Source organism: Choloepus didactylus, chromosome 2, assembly GCF_015220235.1.
Source record: "Choloepus didactylus isolate mChoDid1 chromosome 2, mChoDid1.pri, whole genome shotgun sequence".
Taxonomy (NCBI): domain Eukaryota; kingdom Metazoa; phylum Chordata; class Mammalia; order Pilosa; family Megalonychidae; genus Choloepus; species Choloepus didactylus.
The window spans coordinates 150610688-150629821 of NC_051308.1; the positions used below are offsets into that span (position 1 = coordinate 150610688).

At 36.0% G+C, this 19134-nt stretch overlaps 1 protein-coding gene across 1 annotated transcript in view; it reads right to left on the bottom strand.

Annotated features, from left to right (window-relative positions):
• The window catches only part of BRDT (bromodomain testis associated), a 78054-nt gene that overhangs the window by 42534 nt on the left and 16386 nt on the right, over window positions 1-19134 (bottom strand). Inside the window, exons 12-13 of the mRNA XM_037815845.1 lie at window positions 16831-16886; window positions 14471-14642 (exon numbers count right to left, since the gene is read on the bottom strand). Of these exons, the coding sequence (XP_037671773.1) occupies window positions 14471-14642; window positions 16831-16886 (228 nt within the window). The remainder of the gene's footprint in view (window positions 1-14470; window positions 14643-16830; window positions 16887-19134) is intronic.

The window sequence follows — 19134 nt, forward strand, 5'->3', positions numbered from 1 at the left end:
AAGAGAGTAGGTGGAGACTTAAAGGCACAGTACCTCTTAGGACTTAAAGGAACAGTTTACTGAAGAACGCCATCTGCTGGGCAGGACAGGAAAGCACAGATTCAAGGAGCCAACAAAGAGACATTTGGTTACCTTCCTGGTTTCCTCCCCAGGATACTTTGTAGCTGGTCTATACCTTCTTCATGGGTCCCAAGCCCTGTTCTGATGGGAAATACTGACCTGGGAAACACTTTTTTGGGGTGATTTACATCCAAGAATTTGCCCCCCAGGCAAAAGCAGTTGGAGACAATGAAAGAAGTATAAGAAAACTATAGAATCAAATAAAAACAAACAGAACAGATCAACATTCCTAAAGAAGGAAGAGAGGAAAGGAAGATTTCTCCCTGTGTGAAACAATTGCACAAATAATGCAGCTCAAAAATTGTACCATATCCAGGTCAAGAATCAGATGAAAAAGATATAAAGGCTATTCTAAAGGTCTAGAATAAGCTGAACCAAGTGTCAAAGAAGAGCCTTAACACAAAGTCAATCAACAATAAAACCCTAGGCAAGAAGAGAAACTAACCTTCAGAGTAAACATATCAAGATAATCAGACTCCTAGACAACAGCAAAAAATTACAGGCCATACTAAGAAACAGGAAGATATGGCCCAGTCAAAGAAACAAATCAAAACCGCAAAGGAGACACAGAATTTTGAACAAGCAAAGAAGTTCAAACGAATCTCCTAAATCAATTCAGGGAAATGAAGAAAAATAAAGCTAAAGAGATAAAAGATATTAAGAAGATACTCAGTTTGGTGGTTCCTCAGGAAGCTAGGTATAGAATTGCCATATCCAGCAATCCTGTTATTAGGTATTTTCTCGAAAGAACTGAAAGCAGAGACATGAACAGACATTTGCACACTGATGTTTCTAGCAACATTATTCATCTATTGCCAATAGATGGAAACAGCCCAAGTGTCCATCAACTGATGAATGGCTAAACAAACTGCATGATATACATACACGGATTACAGAGTTATCAGACAGAATGAAGTCATGATGAATGCAACAACATGGATAAACTTTGAGGTCACTATGTTGAGTGAAATAAGCCAGTTACAAAAGGAAAAATTCTTTTTGTTCTCCCTAATATGAACTAACTATAATGAGCAAACTCTGAGAGTTAAATCTGAGAGGATAGGTTATCAGGAGATAGAAGGAGGGTAGAGATTGGGATATTAATGCTTAAGGAGTACAGAATGTTTAATAAGGTTGATTGTAAAGGTTCAGAATTGGATAGCACAATACTGTGTGATGGTAGCACAATTCTGTAAGTATAATGAACAAAGCTGAGTGTGAGTATGATTGAAAGAGGAAGGTTAGGTACTGTATGTCACCAGAAGGAAAGCTGGAGGATAAAAACATGGACTGTATAACGCAGCAAAACCTGGCATGGATGATGATGGTGGTTAATTGTACAAATATAAAAAGTCTTTACATGAACTAGAACAAATGTATGTCATTATTACAAGGTGTACATGGGTGGTATATGGGAAAAATACAATTAATGCAAACTAAAGTCTATAGTTAACCATAACATTGTAATTTTCTTTAATTAATTGTAACAAAGGTACCATATCAAAGCTAAATGTCAATATCAGGGGGATATAAGGAAAGGGTATGGGATTTTTTTCTTTCTTTTGGAATAAATGGAAATGTTCTCTATATAGACTGTGGTGGTAGATGCATAACTATGTGTTTATACCAGGAACCACTGATTGCACACTTAGAATGGGTTGTATGATATGTAAATAAAACTGTTTTTTTTTTTTAAAGAAGATACTGGAGAGAGGGTAAGGATGATGGGATAGAGAGGAGTAGAATTTAGTTAGTCCCCTGGAACAACTAATACAACCAGGAACAACTAGTGAATAATTTGGAATAACTGCTGGGGGACTGTCCACACATCAAACACCAACCTGGATTGGGAGGAATGCCTGAGGTCACAGCATAAAATCTGTGAGTAAAAACTGTGGACCCATGCCAGGAGCCCCTTACCCCAATGGCAGGCTGAGCTGCAAAACCTTGCTGTGGTAGAGAGCAGCACGCTCCCAGCAAGCAAATATAGTTCAACCAAGCTCCAACTGGGGTTTTAATTAACAAATTTGGACTGCTGAATACAAGCTACAACCCCCCCAACAAGCAGACAGAGGCTTTTAGTGATGACTGACCTTAAAGAACCAGAAGACTCATCTATCCCGGGAGAGGGAGCCCAGAAGACCAGGTGTTACCTCTGACCGACGAGTGAAACTGGGGAGCCATGTACTGGCTCTAAAAGGGGGCTTTCTGTCCCTTTTTGTCTCTCTCAACCTGAGGGGCTCAGAGGAGAGAGCCACAGCCAGTTTCAGCTCGCAGTGCTCTGACCCAGACAGGGGTGGAGAAACAGAGTAAGAGAGACTATTCAAATGCAGATGATAACTCCCTAGGGGGGGATCTTTCCTAAGAGTAAGGATGTGGGGCCCAGCTTTCCCTTCAGATCCAGACCCAAGAGCCTGGGGGAAAATAGCCAAAACAAACTAAAGGGGCCACATCTCATTACACCAGTCAGGAGTGACAGGCTGAGAGGGGCCACCTGCTGGGCAGGTTAGTAAAAGCACAGCAACTAGAGACCTCACAGGAAAGTCTGTCATTCTTCTAAGACACACCCTGAATATAATCTCATTCTGAGACCTGAACCTGTTCTGGTCTGGGAAAATCTGATTGGGGTAACCAAGGAAATCAGATGCCTAGACAACAGAAAACTACAATCTATACTAGGAAAAATGAAGATATGGCCCAGTCAAAGGAACAAACTTACACCTCAGTCAAGATACAGTTGAGATATGGTTCCACTTTAATGAAACAATCAATAGAAGATCTTCAAAGAAATATGCTAAAGCAAATCAAAAACCAAATCAACAAGTTCAGGGAAGATGTAACAAAAGAGATGAAGGTTATAAAGAAAACACTGGGCAAACATAAGGTAGAAATCTGAAGTTTGATAAAACAACAGGCAGAATCTATGGAAATGAAAAGCACAACACAAGAGATTAAAAACACAATGGAAACACACAACAGCAGATCTCAAGAGGCAGAAGAAAACACTCAGGAATTGGAGAACAAGACACTGGAAATCCTACACACAAAAGTACAGAGAGGGAAAACAAGGGGAAATTACGAGCAACATCTCAGGGAATTGAATAACAACATGAAGTGCATGAATGTATGTGTCATGGGTGTCCCAGAAGAAGAAGGGAAGGGAAAAGGGGCAGAAACAATAATAGAGGAAATAATCAATGAAAATTTCCCGTCTCTTATGAAAGACATAAAATTACAGATACAAGTACAGCGTACCCCAAACAGAATAGATATGAATAGACTTATACCAAGACACTTAATAATCAGATTATCAAACCTCAGAAACAAAGAGAGAATCCTGAAAGCAGCAAGAAAAAAGTGATTCATCACATACAAAGGAAGCTTGATAAGACTATGTGCAGATTTCTCAGTAGAAACCATGGAGGTAAGAAGGAAGTCATGTGATATATTTAAGATACTGAAAGAGAAAAACACCAACCAAGAATCCTATATCCAGCAAAACTGTCCCTTCAAATATGAGGGAGAGTTTAAAATATTCTGACAAACAGACAATGAGAGAGTTTGTGAACAAGATACCTGTGCTACAGGAAATATTAAAGGGAGCACTACAGACAAATAGGAAAAGACAGGAGTGAGAGGTTTGGAACACAATATTCGGTGATGATAGCACAGCAATGTAAGTACACTGAACAAAGATGACTGTGAGTATGGTTGAAAGTGGAAGGTTAGGAGCATGTGGGACACCAGAAGGAAAGAGGAAAGATAAAGACTGGGACTGTATAACTCAGTGAAACCTAGAGTACTCAACAATTGTGATAAAATGTACAAATATGTTTTTACATGAGGGAGAACAAACGAATGTCAACCTTGCAAGGTGTTAAAAATAGGGTGGCATTGGAGAAAAAATACAATCAATACCAAGTAGAGACTATAGTTAATAGAAACATTGTATTGTGCTTCCTTTAATGTAACAAAGGCAATATACCAAAGCTAAATGCCTTTAAGAGGGGGACATAAGGGAGGGGTATGGGACTATTGGCATATTGATGATGTTGTCTGACTCTTTTATTCTACTTTAAGTTTACTCTATCTTTCCTTTTTTAGCTGTCAGGTTTTTTTTTTTTTTCTTTTTAACTTTCTTTTTCTTTTTCTTCTTTCTCTCTACCCTCTTTGACTCTTCCTCCTTCTTTGTGGAAGAAATGGAGATGTCCTTATATAGATCGTGGTGGTGGTGGCCAATACATAAATATATGACCATACAGGGAACCATCAATTGTTTACTTAGGATGGAAAGTATGGTGGGTGAACAAAACTGTCTTTAAAAAAAAAACAGACTGATGAAGAAACCTTGAGGGCACTACATTGAGTGAAATAAGTCAGACACATAAGGACAAATATTGCATGGTCTCACTGATATGAACTAATTATAAATGTAAACTCATAGACATGAAATGTAAGCTACCAGGATACAGAATGAAGTTAAAGAATGGGGAGCAGTTGCTTATTATGAGCAGAATGTTCAACTGTGGTGAACGAAATGTTTGGAAATGGACAGAGGTGATGGTAGCATGTTACTGTGAGAATAACTAACAACGCTGAATGGTACGTGAACGTGGTGGAAAGAGGAAGCTTAGAATCACGTATGTCACCAGAAGGAAAGTTGGAGGTTAAAATGTGGGAATGTATAAAACAGTGAATCTTGTGGTAGATAATTTCTGTGATTAACTATACAAATATTAGAAATCTTTCATGAACTAGAACAAATGTATGATACTATAACTAGAAGTTAATAATAGAGGGGATATAGGGAAAAATATACCTATTGCAAATTATGTACTACAGTTAGTAGTATTTTAACATTTTTTCATCAATAATAACAAATGTACTATATCAATACTATGAGTCAATAATGGAGCAGGGTGGCTAGGGGTATGGAAGGATTTGAGTTTCCTTTTTTGTCTTTATTTCTTTTCTGGAGTAATGAAAATATTCTAAAAATTGGAAAAAAAATAATTGTGGTGATGGATTCACAGCTGTTACGATGGTACCGTGTGCAACTGATTGTGCACTTTGGATCTTTGAATAATTTTAAGGTATGTGAACAATCTCAATAAAATCAAATTTTTTAAAAAAGTAAATGAACAATTGGCTGGAGAAGGGAAATGAGACGTTTGGGATGTTCTTTTTTATTTTAATTTTAATTTTATTTTTTGGAGTAATGAACATGTTCAAAGATTGATTGTGGTGATGAATGCACAACTATATGACAATACTGTGAACAACTAATTGCACACTTTGGATGACAGTATGTTATACGAATTTATCAATAAAATTGCATTTACAAAATAAAGAAGATACTTTGTGAACATAAAGAATTTGAAAGTATAAAAAGAAATATAACAGAAATAAAGGGAATGAAAAGCTTAACAGAAGGGATTAAAAATAAACTAGAGGAATGCAACAGCTGATTTCAACAGGTAGAAGAATCAGTGAGCCAGAAGACAGGACAATTGAATCTTACAGACAGAAGAACAGATAGAGAAAAGAATGGGAAAAATTGAACAAGGTCTCAGGGATTTGAATGACATCATGAAGCACAAAAACAAATGCATCATGGATGTCCCACAAAGAGCAGAAAAGGGAGACTTACAGAGCACACTGCACCCCAAACCAGCAGGATATACATTTTCTCAAGTGCTCATGGATCATTTTCCAGGATAGACTACATGTTGGGTCACAAAATAAGTCTCAAGAAACTTAAAGAGACTTAAATTATACAGAATCCTTTCTTTGGTCATAAAGGAATGAAGTTGGAAATCAATAACAGGTGGAGAACTGGAAAATTCACAAATATATGGAGGTTAGATAACACGCTCAAACAAATAGTGCATCAAAGAAGAAATTACAAGAGAGACCATTAAATATCTCAAGACAGATGAAAATGAGAACTGTCTTAGTTTGCTAATGCTGAATGCAAAACACCAGAGATGGATAGGCTTTTATAAAATGGGGGTTTATTTCGCTACACAGTTACAGTCTTAAGGCCACAAAGTATCCATGGTAACACCTCAGCAATCAGGTACCTTCACCAGAGGATGGCCAATGGCATTCGGAAAACCTCTGCTAGCTAGGAAGGCAGCTGGCGTCTGCTCCAAAGGTCTGGCCTCAAAACGGCTTTCTCCCAGGACGTTCCTCTCTAGCAAGCTTGCTCCTCCTCAAAACGCCACTCACAGCTGCACTCAGTTTCCTCCCCCCGAGTCAGCTCATTTATATAGCTCCACCGATAAAGGCCCACCCTGAATGGGTGGGGCCACGCCTCCATGGGAACATCTCATCAGAATCATTACCCACAGCTGGGTGGGGCACATTCCAAGCAAATCCAACCATCACCAAAACGCCTGCCCCACAAGATTACAAAGACAATGGCATTTGGGGGACACAATACATTCAAACCGGCACAAGAACACAACATATCAAAACTTATGAGATACAACAAAGGCAGTGCTGAGAGGGAAGTTTATAACCCCAAATGCCTACATTAAAAAAAGAAGTAAGAGCTAAAATCCAATAAGGGTTTAATATCCAGAATATATAATCCAATCCTACAACTTAACAACAAAAAGAACCCCAATTTAAAAATGGGCAAAAGACTAGAAAAGACTTTTTTTTCAAAAAGGGAATACAAATGGCTAAAAGTCACATGAGAATATACTCAACATGACTATTAGGGAAATGCAAATCAAAACCACAATGAGGTATCATTTCACACCTAGTGGAATGGCCACTATTAAACAAAGAGAAAGCTACAAGTACTGGAGAAATAGGAATACTAAATCATTGCTGATGGGAATTGAAAATGGTACAAGTGCTGTGGAAGACACTATGGTTGTTCCTCAGGGAGCTAAGTACAGAATTATCATATGATCCAGGAATCCCGCTAGTAGACCCAGAAGAAGTGAAACCAGAGACTAACAGATACTTGCACACATAAATTCATAGCAGCATTATTCACAATTGCCAAAAGATGGAACCAACCCATTTGTCCATCAACTGATGAACAGGTAAACAAATCTAGTACATACATTATCATATATATTATTCAGCTATAAAAAGGAAGGAAGTCCTGACGCATGCAAGAATGTGGATGAACCTTGAGGACATTGTGCGGAGTGAAATAAGCCAGATGCAAAAGGACAAATATTTTATGGTTCACTGTTACGAAACAATTCTAACTGGCAAATTCATGAAGAAAGAGTCTAGAATATAGGTTACCAGGAGAGAGATCAGAGTTAGGAATAGGAAGTTGATGCTTAACTTGCACAGCTTTTCTCTATTGGCTGAAGATAAAGGTTTGGAAATGGATGGTGGTGACGGTAACACATTACTGTGAGTATAATCAACATCACTGAACTGAATAGGTAAATGTGGTTAAAAAGGGAAACTTTAGAATGTATATGTTACTCAAATAAAAACTGAAGTATAAAATATATGATTGTATAACACAGTGAAGCCTACTGTAGATGGACTATAGTTAACAGAGCAAGTATAATAATGATCTTTCATGAAGTATAACAAATGTATGACACTAATACAAGGTGTTAACAATAGGGAGGTATATGGGGGAAAAATCAACCTAATGTAAACTATGGATGATAGTTAATACTATTTTAATAATCTGTCATCAATTGTAACAAATGTAACTACTGTTTAAAATAGTACAATTATTAAAAGTGCTACCAACAATTGTAGCAAATGTTTCATGCTAATACATGGTGTTGGTGGTGGGGTAAGGTATGGGAATCCTGTATTTTATGGATAATTGTTCCATAAACCCACGTCTTCTCTAATAAAAACTTTTAATAAAAAAATCAGTTGGCCATAAATATGAAAGTTGATTTCTAAGCTCTCAATTCTATTCTATTAGTCTATGTCTGTCCTTGTGCTAGTACCATGCTGGTTTGATTACTGTGGCTTTGTACTAAGTTTTGAGATTGGGAAGTCTGAGTCTTCCAACTTCATTCTTCTTCTTCAAGATGGCTTTAGGTACTTGGGGCCCCTTACCATTCCATATGAATTTGGTGACTGGCTTTTCCTTTTATGTAAAGGTTGTTGGAACTCTGATTGGGATTACACTGAATCTATAAATTGCTTTTGATGGTACTGACACGTTAACAGTATTTAGTCTTCCTATCCATGAACTCAGAATTTCCTTCCATTTATTTCAGTCGTCTTTGATTTCTTTTAGCAATATTTTATAGTTTTCTGTACAAGTCCTTTACATTCTTAGTTAGATTTGTTCCTAGGTATGCGATTATTTTAGTTGCTATTGTAAAAGGATTTTTTTCTCTTGATTTTCTCCTCTGCTCGCTACTAGCGTATAGAAACACTACTGATTTTTGCATGTTGATCTTGTATCCTGCCTTTGATGAATTTGTTTATTAGCTCTAAGAGCGTTGTTATGGATTTTTCAGAATTTTTTTATACAGGACCATATCATCTGCAAATAGTCAAAGTGTTACTCCTTCTTTTCCAACTTGGATACATTTTAGTTCTTTTTCTTGCCTAACTGCTCTGGGCAAGAACTTCCAGAACATTGTTGAATAGCAACGGAAACAGTGGGCATCCTTACCTTGTTCCCAATCTTAGGGGGAAAGCTTTCAGCCTTTCACCATGAAGCAGGATGTTACCTGAAGGCTGTTCATATATGTTCTTAATTGTATTGAGGAAGTTTCATTCTATTCCTAGTGTTCTAAGGGTTTTTATCAAGAAAGGGTGCTGTATTCTGTCAAATGCCTTTTCTGCATCAATTGAGATGACCATGTGTTTCTACCTTTCATTCTGTTACTGTGGTGTATTACATGAATTGATTTTCTTATATTGACCCAACCTTGCATAACAGGGATAAATCCCACTTGATCATGGTGTACAATTCTTTAAATATGTTGTTGGATTCAGTGTGTTAGTATATTGTTGAGGATTTTTGTACCTATATTTATAATAGTTATTGGTCTGTAGTTTTCTTTTCTTGTAGTATCTTTATCTGACTTTGGTATTAGGATGGTATTGGCCTCTTAGAATGAGTTAGGTAGTATTCCCTCCTCTTCAACTTTTTGGAAGACTTGAAGCAGAATTGGAGTTAAGTCTTCTTGGAATGTTTGTAGAATTCCCCTGTAAAGCCATCTGGTCCTGGGCTTTTCTTTGTCAGGAAGTTTTGATTACTGATTCAATCTCATTGAATTGCAGGACATTACCAAAAACTAGTAATTGGTTTGTTGAGATCTTCTATTTCTTCTTGAGTCAGTGTAGGTAGTTTGTGTTTCTAAGAATTTGCTCATTTCATGTAGGTTATCTAATTTATTGGTAACAGGTGTTCATAGTATCCTCTTACCATGCTTTTTATTCTGGCAGGGTCAGTAGTAATATCCCCTTTTCATTTCTGATTTTAGCAATTTGTATCCTCTTTCTTTTTTTGTCAGTCTAGCTAAGGTTTGTCAATTTTTATTGAACTTTTCAAAGAACCAAATTTTGGTTTTGTTGATTCTCTCTACTTTTTTTGTTTTCTATTTCATTTATCTTTGTTCTAATCATTGTTATTTCCTTCCTTCTGCTCACTTTGGGTTTAGTTTGCTCTTCTTTTGCTAGTTCTTCCCAGTTCTCAAGTTAGGTCTCTATAACAAGTCTTTCTTCTTTTCTAATGTAAGCATTTACAGCTATAAATTTCCCTTTCAGCACTGCCTTTTCTGCATTCCATAAGTTTTGGTATATTGTATTTTCATTTTCCTTTACCTCAAAATATTTCCTAATTTCCTTTCTGAGTTTCTCTTTAACCTATTGGTTGTTTTAAAGTATGTTGTCAAATTTCCACATATTTGTGAAGTTTCCCCTTCTCCCTCTGTTACTGATTTCTAGCTTCATTCCACTGTTGTTGGAGAATATGCATAGTACGACTTCAATATTTTTTAGTTTATTGAGACTTGTTTTGTAACCTATCATCAGATTTATCTTGGAGAACGATCCCTGTGCACTTGAGAAGAAAGTATAGTCTGTTTTTGTTGTGTGAAGTGTTCACATGTCTGTTAGGTCTAGTTGGGTTAGAGTATCATTCGAGTGTTATACTCCCTTAACTGATCTTCTGACTAGATGTTCTATCTATTAAGAGTGGTGTGTTAAAATGTCCTGCTATTAAAATAGAAACATCAATTTCTCCATTCATATCTGTCAGTATTTGTTTCATATATTTTGTGGCTCTGTTGTTAGTTGTATATATATTTACAATTGTTACATCTTCATGTTGAATCATCCTCTTTATCAGTATATCAATACCACCTTTGTCCCTCATAACTGTTTTTGACTTAAAGTCTATGCTATCCACTACTAGTATAGCTACCTCAGCTTTCTTTTGGTTACTACTTGCATGGTATATATTTTTTCCATCTTTTTACCCTCAACTTACTTTTATCTTTGAATTTAAGGTGATTCTATTGAAGACAGCTATAGTAAGGTCATGCTTTTTTATTCATTCTGCCAATCTCTGCCTTTTGACTGGAGAGTTTAATCCATTTACATTTAAAGTCATTACCAATAATAAGACTACTTCTGCCATTTTTCTATTTGGCCTTTGAAGTGTTATACCTTTTTTTGCCCCTCACTTCCATTAATGACTACTTTTATATTTATTTGATTTTTTGTATTGTACCATATTGAGTCTTCTTACTTCTATCTGGGTATATTTTCCATTTATTTTCTTTGTGGTTACCATGTGGTTAGAATTTAACATGCTGTTCTAATGGTCACATTTGGTTTGATACCAACTTAACTTTTTATGCACGTATACTTTTCCTATAACCCTCTGTCCTGCCACCATTTTTTTTGTACTTGTACACAGTATGTCCAAACACATAGATTTATCATTACCTTTTATGCATTTGCATTTTAGCACCCATAGGAAGAAGGGGAGCTACATAACAAACAATACACTACAATGATAGTGGCATTCATAATTACTCAAATGGTTACCTTTACCGCTGTTTTTTATTACTTTATACTGCTTTGAACCACTGTCTAATGTCCTTTTCTTTCAGTCTGAAGAACTCCCTTTAGCACTGCTTGTATGGCAGGTCTAGTGGCGATGAACTCCTTTGGCTTTTGTTTATCTGAGGATGTCCTAATCTCACCCTCATTTTTGAAAGAAAGTCTTGTCAGATATAAAATTCTTGGCTGGCAGTTGTTTTCTTTCAGTACTTCAAAGTATTTCAACCTGCTGCCTTCTTGCCTCTATGGTTTCTGATGAGAAATCAGTACTCAATCTAATTAGGACTCCCTCTTACATAATATGTTGCTTTTCTCTTGCAGCTTTCAGAAATCTCTCTCTGTCCTCTGCTATTTGTTGGTGTGATCAGATATGATGGGGTATTTACACTGTTTCATGTTCTCTGGGCTTCTTGGACATGCACATTCACATCTTTTGCTAAGTTTGGGAAGTTCTCTGTCATTATTTCTTTGGATATTCCTTCTGCCTCTCTTTCTCTTTCTTCTCCTTCTGGGACTCCCATAATGTGTACACTGGTGTGGCTGATGATGTCCCAGAGGTGTCTTAGGCTATTTTTGCTTTTAATACTTCTTTTTCCTCTCTGCTCCTGAGCCTGATTCATTTCAAATGTCTTGTCTTCAAGTTCACTGATTCTTTTTAAAATTTCTATCTCTTACTAAGATTCTCATATTCCTCATTCTTTATTTTCCTGATATCCTTTAGTTCTTTCTCTGTATTTTCCTTCATCTCCTTGACCCTTTTTAAGATCTTTTTTTTAAGGCTTTGTTTGATAAGTCCACCTTCTCACCTTCTTTGTTGGCCTCTATTATCTGGAGCTTTTGCTTGTTAGTTGCTTAGGAGTTACCCTGTTTATAGGAGTTTGACTGTCTCCCATGTTTCTCAGGAGACAGCCCTCCCTCTCTTGAGTGTTTGAAGCCTGAATGCTTTTGTCCCAGATTGTTCACCTCTATAATTTTATATACTTCTTTTGTTGACTCAAGCTGATTTTGCCTGGAGAGCAAGTTCTGGGAGGAGGACACACAGAGAAGACTTTCCCAGTAAGTCTTCTGAAGCCCAAAACAAGGCCAAGGACCCATGAAGCAGGCACAGATGGGCTCCAAAGTGTTCTGGGGAGGGGATCAGGAAAGGTGCCAGAAACATCTCCAATGGCTCCCCAGAGCTGAGCTTTCCTTGCCTGCCCAGCAAATGTAGCCCTTTAGCTATCTGTCTCCCACATCCCTGAGGAAGTGCAGCATCTTTAAATCTCCACCACCACTGCCCCTAGGTTGAAACAGTGGCTGCCACCGCCCTTGTCCAGGGTGGGTTGAAACAATAGCTGTCCTCAGAACTGGGGCCCCCAGCAATCCGAATTCGCTAATCAAAAACTGTGATCACTGATCACCCATGCCCACCCTTGTTCCTGGTGAAGAGGATTTTTATGTCCCTTTCTGTCACCAACAGCTAGCCAGTGGCTGGGTTCCAAAGCAGCCTGCTGCAAAAGTGGGGGCGATGGGTTTCAGTGCATGGAGACAGTAAGTTAGTGTTCTTTACTATAGTTTATCAGTCTCTTCTTCCTGAACTTCCCTGGATGTTGTATCGTGTTCTTCTAGTCTCTGGAATTTCAAAATAGTTGTTTCAGATAGTTTCTACCTAATAGTTGTTTTGGTGGAAGGATCGATTCCTGGAGCTCCCTACTCTGCCATCTTCCCACAATCCTCTCGACATTAGCAGCATGTCTTAAATTACAATTCTTGTTATACCCTCTTAGTTCCAGAAATCCATTTCTAGTTGTACATTAGATATTTCCAATTAGATATTCAGAAGCATTCAAACTTTCCTAAAATGAGCTGTTCCTCCTATTTTCAATCCAACTATTGCATAATCCCCTTGTAGATCATTCAATCTAACAAAGTCTATCAATTCTGCCACAAAAATATCTTACTAATATATTTATATCCTTTCTACTCTAACTGCCTTAGTTTTGATCCTCATCACTTCTGTCCTAGACTATAACACTTAGCTTCCTTATCTGGTCCCAACTGTATCACTATCAGTGTGCCCTCATTTTAATCTTTCCTGCACAGAGTAAGCAGCAATCTCTCCCTAATATAAAATCAGACTTTGCTATGCTCTTGCTTGAAAATCACTTCATATTTCTTGTTGTACACAGAATAAAAAACAAACAAATTTAGCACTATAATTCAAGGTACTTCATGACCTAGACTGTGGTATGTTCGGTCATTGTTCTGAGTATCTTAAAAATCTATTTCCAGCAAAGGATAGAGAAAACTATTTCATGCTTCAATCTTTGTTTATTCTTCCTGAGATGCCTTCTAGTATTGCATTAGATATTTTCTCTCCCAATATCCACTTCCTTCCCCACAATGAAAAGATACAACTTAAAGACAAAATGGAATACTCAGACATAGAATAGTAGAGTGTGGAAGAAAGAGAGGATTAAAACTTATCTCTGTTCCTCCTAAGCTGTGCTGCAGTTAAAGAACTTAGAAATTTCTTCTGCTTGGGAGGCACTCCTGCCCTTGGAAGGTCAAGTAGAAACCAGGGAGCAGCCTAGAGGAAAGGAGACATAGACTAGGAATATTCACACCTGCACTAGCCTAGGCCCAGATACAATCGAGTCTCAAGGTCCAGGCTCTCTTTAGGCTCAGCTTATCAGTATTAGAGAAATATCCTCAGTGTAACACATCCCCAGGAGAACAAGGTTGAGATGGGCAATATCTTCATCTCTGACAACACTAACAGACAAGATATTTAGACAATCAAATAAATATAACAATATAAATATTTAGCCAGTTTTGGAAGATATTTTGGTAAATAGGAACCACTACTATGTATGTATTTCTAGCCCAAGTCTCCTTAACTGTAAACTATTTTATTTACATAATTTCATTTCTGTCCCTACAGAATCTCTAAATATCTTTTCCTTATTATATTGTACCCACATAGGTGTCAAGGAAGTTACAGCATCATTTCCCAAGTCTGCTCAGAATTTGTGGTGTGGGCTCTGGCAGTGACAGGTTTTTGTATATAGCCCACATGCCATGTATATAATCTTGATGAAAGTAAACTGGGTGTGAGCTATACATGTAATTTTCTTTCATTCAAATATAATGAATACTTACCGGTATAAAGCAGATAATTTCTAAAAATATGCCTTGGTGATTATTTCTAATTTGGAATTTACTAGCTGTCATTTTCAGTATTTCCCTGGTGCGTAATATTTAAGATAACTTTTTAAGTATTTTCAGATATAGGTTTAGAAGCCGGTTTCTCAGTCACAGCTGTTTATTAATTTCTTACCTGAGGGAGGCAGAATTTGTAAAGGTGAAATGTTTTTGGCACTCTGTAAATGTTCTAATTCTTGATGATTAAACACTAACTGGTGGTGATTTGGTGTTCCACATGAATGTGTGGTTTGATGAATAAGAGTAGTTTTCATAGACGTTGCATCTTGCACAGAGGACTGTATCTGCTAAGGCAAAGTTCAATAAAACAATCTTTCACAATTTTAACCACACAAGAAATAAAACTAAGAGAATGTAAACACAAAGGGATAGGATATAATTTAATCCTATCTTTTGAACACCATATCATTTAATTTGGCCATCATATAGCACATAAGAAGTAGTGTTAATCAAAGCTTATGATCTTAGCTACTAGTACACATGGACTCAGGTGTATGTTATTAAAGCATTTTCAAATGCTTTCTAGTGATATGTTTTCTTGTGATCTGCTGGGAAACAAAAAAAAATCAAAACTGAGCTTTTATACCAAGTCTTGAGACCAAACCACTTTTTTTTACCCCCTTTTCCTTACTGAATTACATTCATGAGAGGGGAAATTTTATATCACGATGGCTGACCCACAGGAATATCAACAAATTCTGATTCAGTATTCAGTTAACTATTTATTAAGCAGAAGCTGTACTGCATTAATAGTTAACATTTATGTAATACTATGAGTGAAGAACCAGGCTAAGGCCTTTATCTATTTTTTCTCTAATTCTCACAATAATCCTATGAGTTAGTTATATTTATTATCCCCATTTACAGTATGATTTAGAAATAATGAAGGTGACATACCTAAGATCTCACACCTATCCAGCGGCTAGCTAAGTTTCAGCATCACAACCTAGGTACCTTATCTATTAAACTTCAAGGTGTAAGTAGTATAGAGATGAATAAGACAAGTCTTTCTCAGGCTAATAATGAGGTTGGGGTGAGTTTGTATATAAGGCAAGGGTGTGAATAATATTTATTCTAGCCTGAGTAAAATGAATGCCATATGAATGTTTATCCCAACAATAATGTAGACCAAAGCTTGACACCAAATCCAATGTTGAAAAGTCAAGGGCTGAGGTTTTAAAAGCAAAAAATCACCTTCTCAAATACTCAAATATACACATTCATTTATGAATCTATAAATTAACATATACCCACTTAAACATAAATGAACATCTTGTTCCTCAGTGAGTGAAACAGAAAAAAAATTGGCCACAAACAGTTCATAAGTTGGCGTTCCACATAATATGTATTGAGAATACTTTCAAAGTTCTTCACAACTTAGCGTAATTTTCTGATTCCACTAATACATATGGAAGACAGACCACCTCTATCTTCTTCCTACTCAAAAGCCTTTGAGAGCTCACTCATGCCTACCAAATAAAATATTAACATCTCACTTAGGTACTTCCTATTATATCACCCAAAACATCTTATCACCTGCTACCTTACAAATACTCTCTGCTGCCACATTTCCCTGAATACACCTGCTGTGTTTTTTCCCTCTTTTCATGCTGTTACTTCAGTTAAAGAGTAAGCCCCTAACTTGCATGTCAATATACTAACCATTTCTTCCTTTTCCCTGTCCTTTCAAATGCCCTTTAAAGTGTGAAACCTGCCCCTCCTTCAGGCAGTTAAGTATTTCTCTGTCATTTTCTCAAAAAAAATTAATATGGATTATTACAGCACTAATCATACAATCTTTTAACCATGTAGTTATATCCCATCCCAGAATTAACAGCTCCTTCAAGACAGTGTTATGTATTATTGTATTCCCCTAACCTAGTAAGATGTTGTTAAATAAATTTATTGTAATTCCATATTTGAGATAGGGACAAAGGATTAAAAATTTTATAATAGGATGACAATCTGAATTAGTAAAAAAATTTGCTTCTATCCTTTTCAAAGAATATCAACTACTAATTAAACAAAAAAAGTGTTAAAATCTATGGCTGGTAATCATAAGCTTTATGTTTAGAAACCTTAACTATTATTCCTCTTACCCCCTCCTTCTTTTTAAACTCCTTCTTACTGTACAAGCAGTAGTGTACATACGCTATAGGTAGGCACATGTAAATACCAGGCTGTCCCCTGCATTCAGATTTCCAAGGCTAAGCTGAAGCTTCTAGAATTTGTGCTACTTATCAGTTTGACTTACACAATAATTACATCTTGTTAGAAAAATGAAGCCAAGTAGTTTCCCTATTCAGTCTTCTTTAGGAAATATTTGAACAGTTATCGACAAGGTGAAATGGTGACAATTCATCATATAAGTTAAATCAAAACCAATTTTAAAGAAAGCTACTACTATACTAGTGAGTTATAACATACACACTTTTTAAACTCTAAAATACAAATAAAGAATTAACTTACCTTTACTTTCTCTTCAGAAGGAGAATCATTCTGTTTTACTCCGGTAAATTTAGTAAACATTTCTGCAAATGTACATAAATAAATATTTCAATACTTGTCAGCTTAAAAAAATTTACCACTTAAATTACAATTTTTTTTCTACATTAGAAATAAAGTAGTGACTTCAAGAGAACTTCTTTAATACCATCCTCTTAAATCAAGAAATTCTTATAATCACAGGTTTTGACCCTCCTTGAATTAGTCAGAATTTCTAAAGGGATACTAAGCTTTTAAGATAGTTTCTTTTCCACATAATGGAATACATACCAACTCCCAAATTTCAATTTAAACTAAAAAAAATTTAAACACAAAAAAGAACAGTGTGTTACTTCACGGTAAAGAGCTTGAACAAGCGATAGTTTAAAAAGGAACAAGTTATAACAGAGACAAAGTCTTAAACAAGTAGTACCAATTATACTAGAACCATCTTTTACCACATAGCTATACGTATAGCCGTTAAGTGGATTAATTAAAATCAAGAATTTACTATAAGAGAAGGGTTATGTCATTTATCTGAGAGGATATAGCCTTTTATATAAAGTGGAGCTATTTGATCTCTGTGGTAAGGTCTGCTCTGCTTCCTAAGCACTATAGCACTAAATATCCCATCTAATTAATATTCTATTTAATTCCAAGGTATATAGCAACGTCAACTATATAGCAACAAATGGGTTTTATAGTACCTCCATTACTTTCAAAATACGTTTATAGCTGACATTGGGAATAAAAGTAGATGTAAAAAAAGATCTCTCTATCAGGGTGGTAATGAGTTCCTCTTTCTTTTTCCTACAGTTGATTCTGGTGCTATCCTCCCCAGTCACAAGCCTATGTCAGTGTGGTAAAGCTCCAAACTGATAGGGAGTGCTTTGATTCATCTTTCCAAGCAAGCTTTCATGAAACACCTGAGCGTTATTTGCTTTTAGGCTCCAGGGCACCAAGGCTGGTCAACACCAAATATTCAAACTTAAAACATTCTAATTTTAATAATTACCTTCTGCCTCCTGAAATGCCATCAGTTTCCACTGGATGTGTTACTGTTCTTTCCTCTCCTAAAATGTTTCATGCTGGACATTGTTAAAATTGCTACATGCCACTCAATGACATGCTTTAATTTAAAGAATTCAAGTATTTAAAATGACATGAGCCATCTTAATGTCACTCCACTAAGTATTATTTAAGTGTTAGGGGTTGGGTGGGAAGGGAAGAGAAGACGACAGACTGCAAAGATTGAGGGTATAGATCCGGGTAGCTTTCACATTTAAGGGAGAAATTATGGTTTCAGCTTTGAACAAAAAAAACAGACTTCATTAATATGATCATATAATATATGCACATCTACATATCTATCTTAATTATTCAAATATGCACCTAAACATTATCCTGCAACACAAACTATAAATATAAAAAGTATAACATATCACATTAGTGTTTTGCAAAAAAAATCCAAGGCCATCACCTTAGTTTTCTGACATATACAACTAACTAAAGCTTGGAATTATTACAGAAATTATTGGCACCTCAAAAGCTGAAGATACTAGCAAAAGGCATCAAATAATTTTAATAAAAAAAATAAAAACCACTTATTATAGTATATCTCACAAAAATCTTACATTGTAGATAGATGAATAATGATAGCATTTTTGCTTCTCATTCTAATTTTATGTAACTGATTTTCCAGAAGCATAGTAAGTCAAAACTGCACATTTCATGAGCTCTGGACTTTGGAATTAAAAGGCAAATATACTTGTTTTCATTATTAAGTTAATATCACATTTCAATTAGTCAGGAAGTCCTATCATGTCTAGCAAACATAAATTTAACTGAGTCCTATAATACATCATTCACTAATATCTCAGGGAACTGTGATAACAAGCATACCTAACTTATAAGGATCAAATTAGATAATAGACATAGAACTACTAAACAAATGCATATGATGCACATTATACAATGTGTGCTAATTTCACATCTCATAGAAATCTCAATATAAAACTCTGATTAGAAAGTTTTCATTTTCAACTATGTCAAAAACATTTAATCATAGAATTAAAAAAATAACTGTAAAGAACCACAGAAATTCAATTAAAGGGTTTATTTAATACCCACCACCTACAAGCCACTGAGACTGATGCACCAGGGATACCAAATATTATCAGCAAGCCAACTGGGACTTCAAAAACTTGAAATGTTGAATAGGTATATAATACCATAATGCAAAGACAGAATATAATGCCATATACAGCAGAAAGCATTACTGAAAATTTGTAAGTC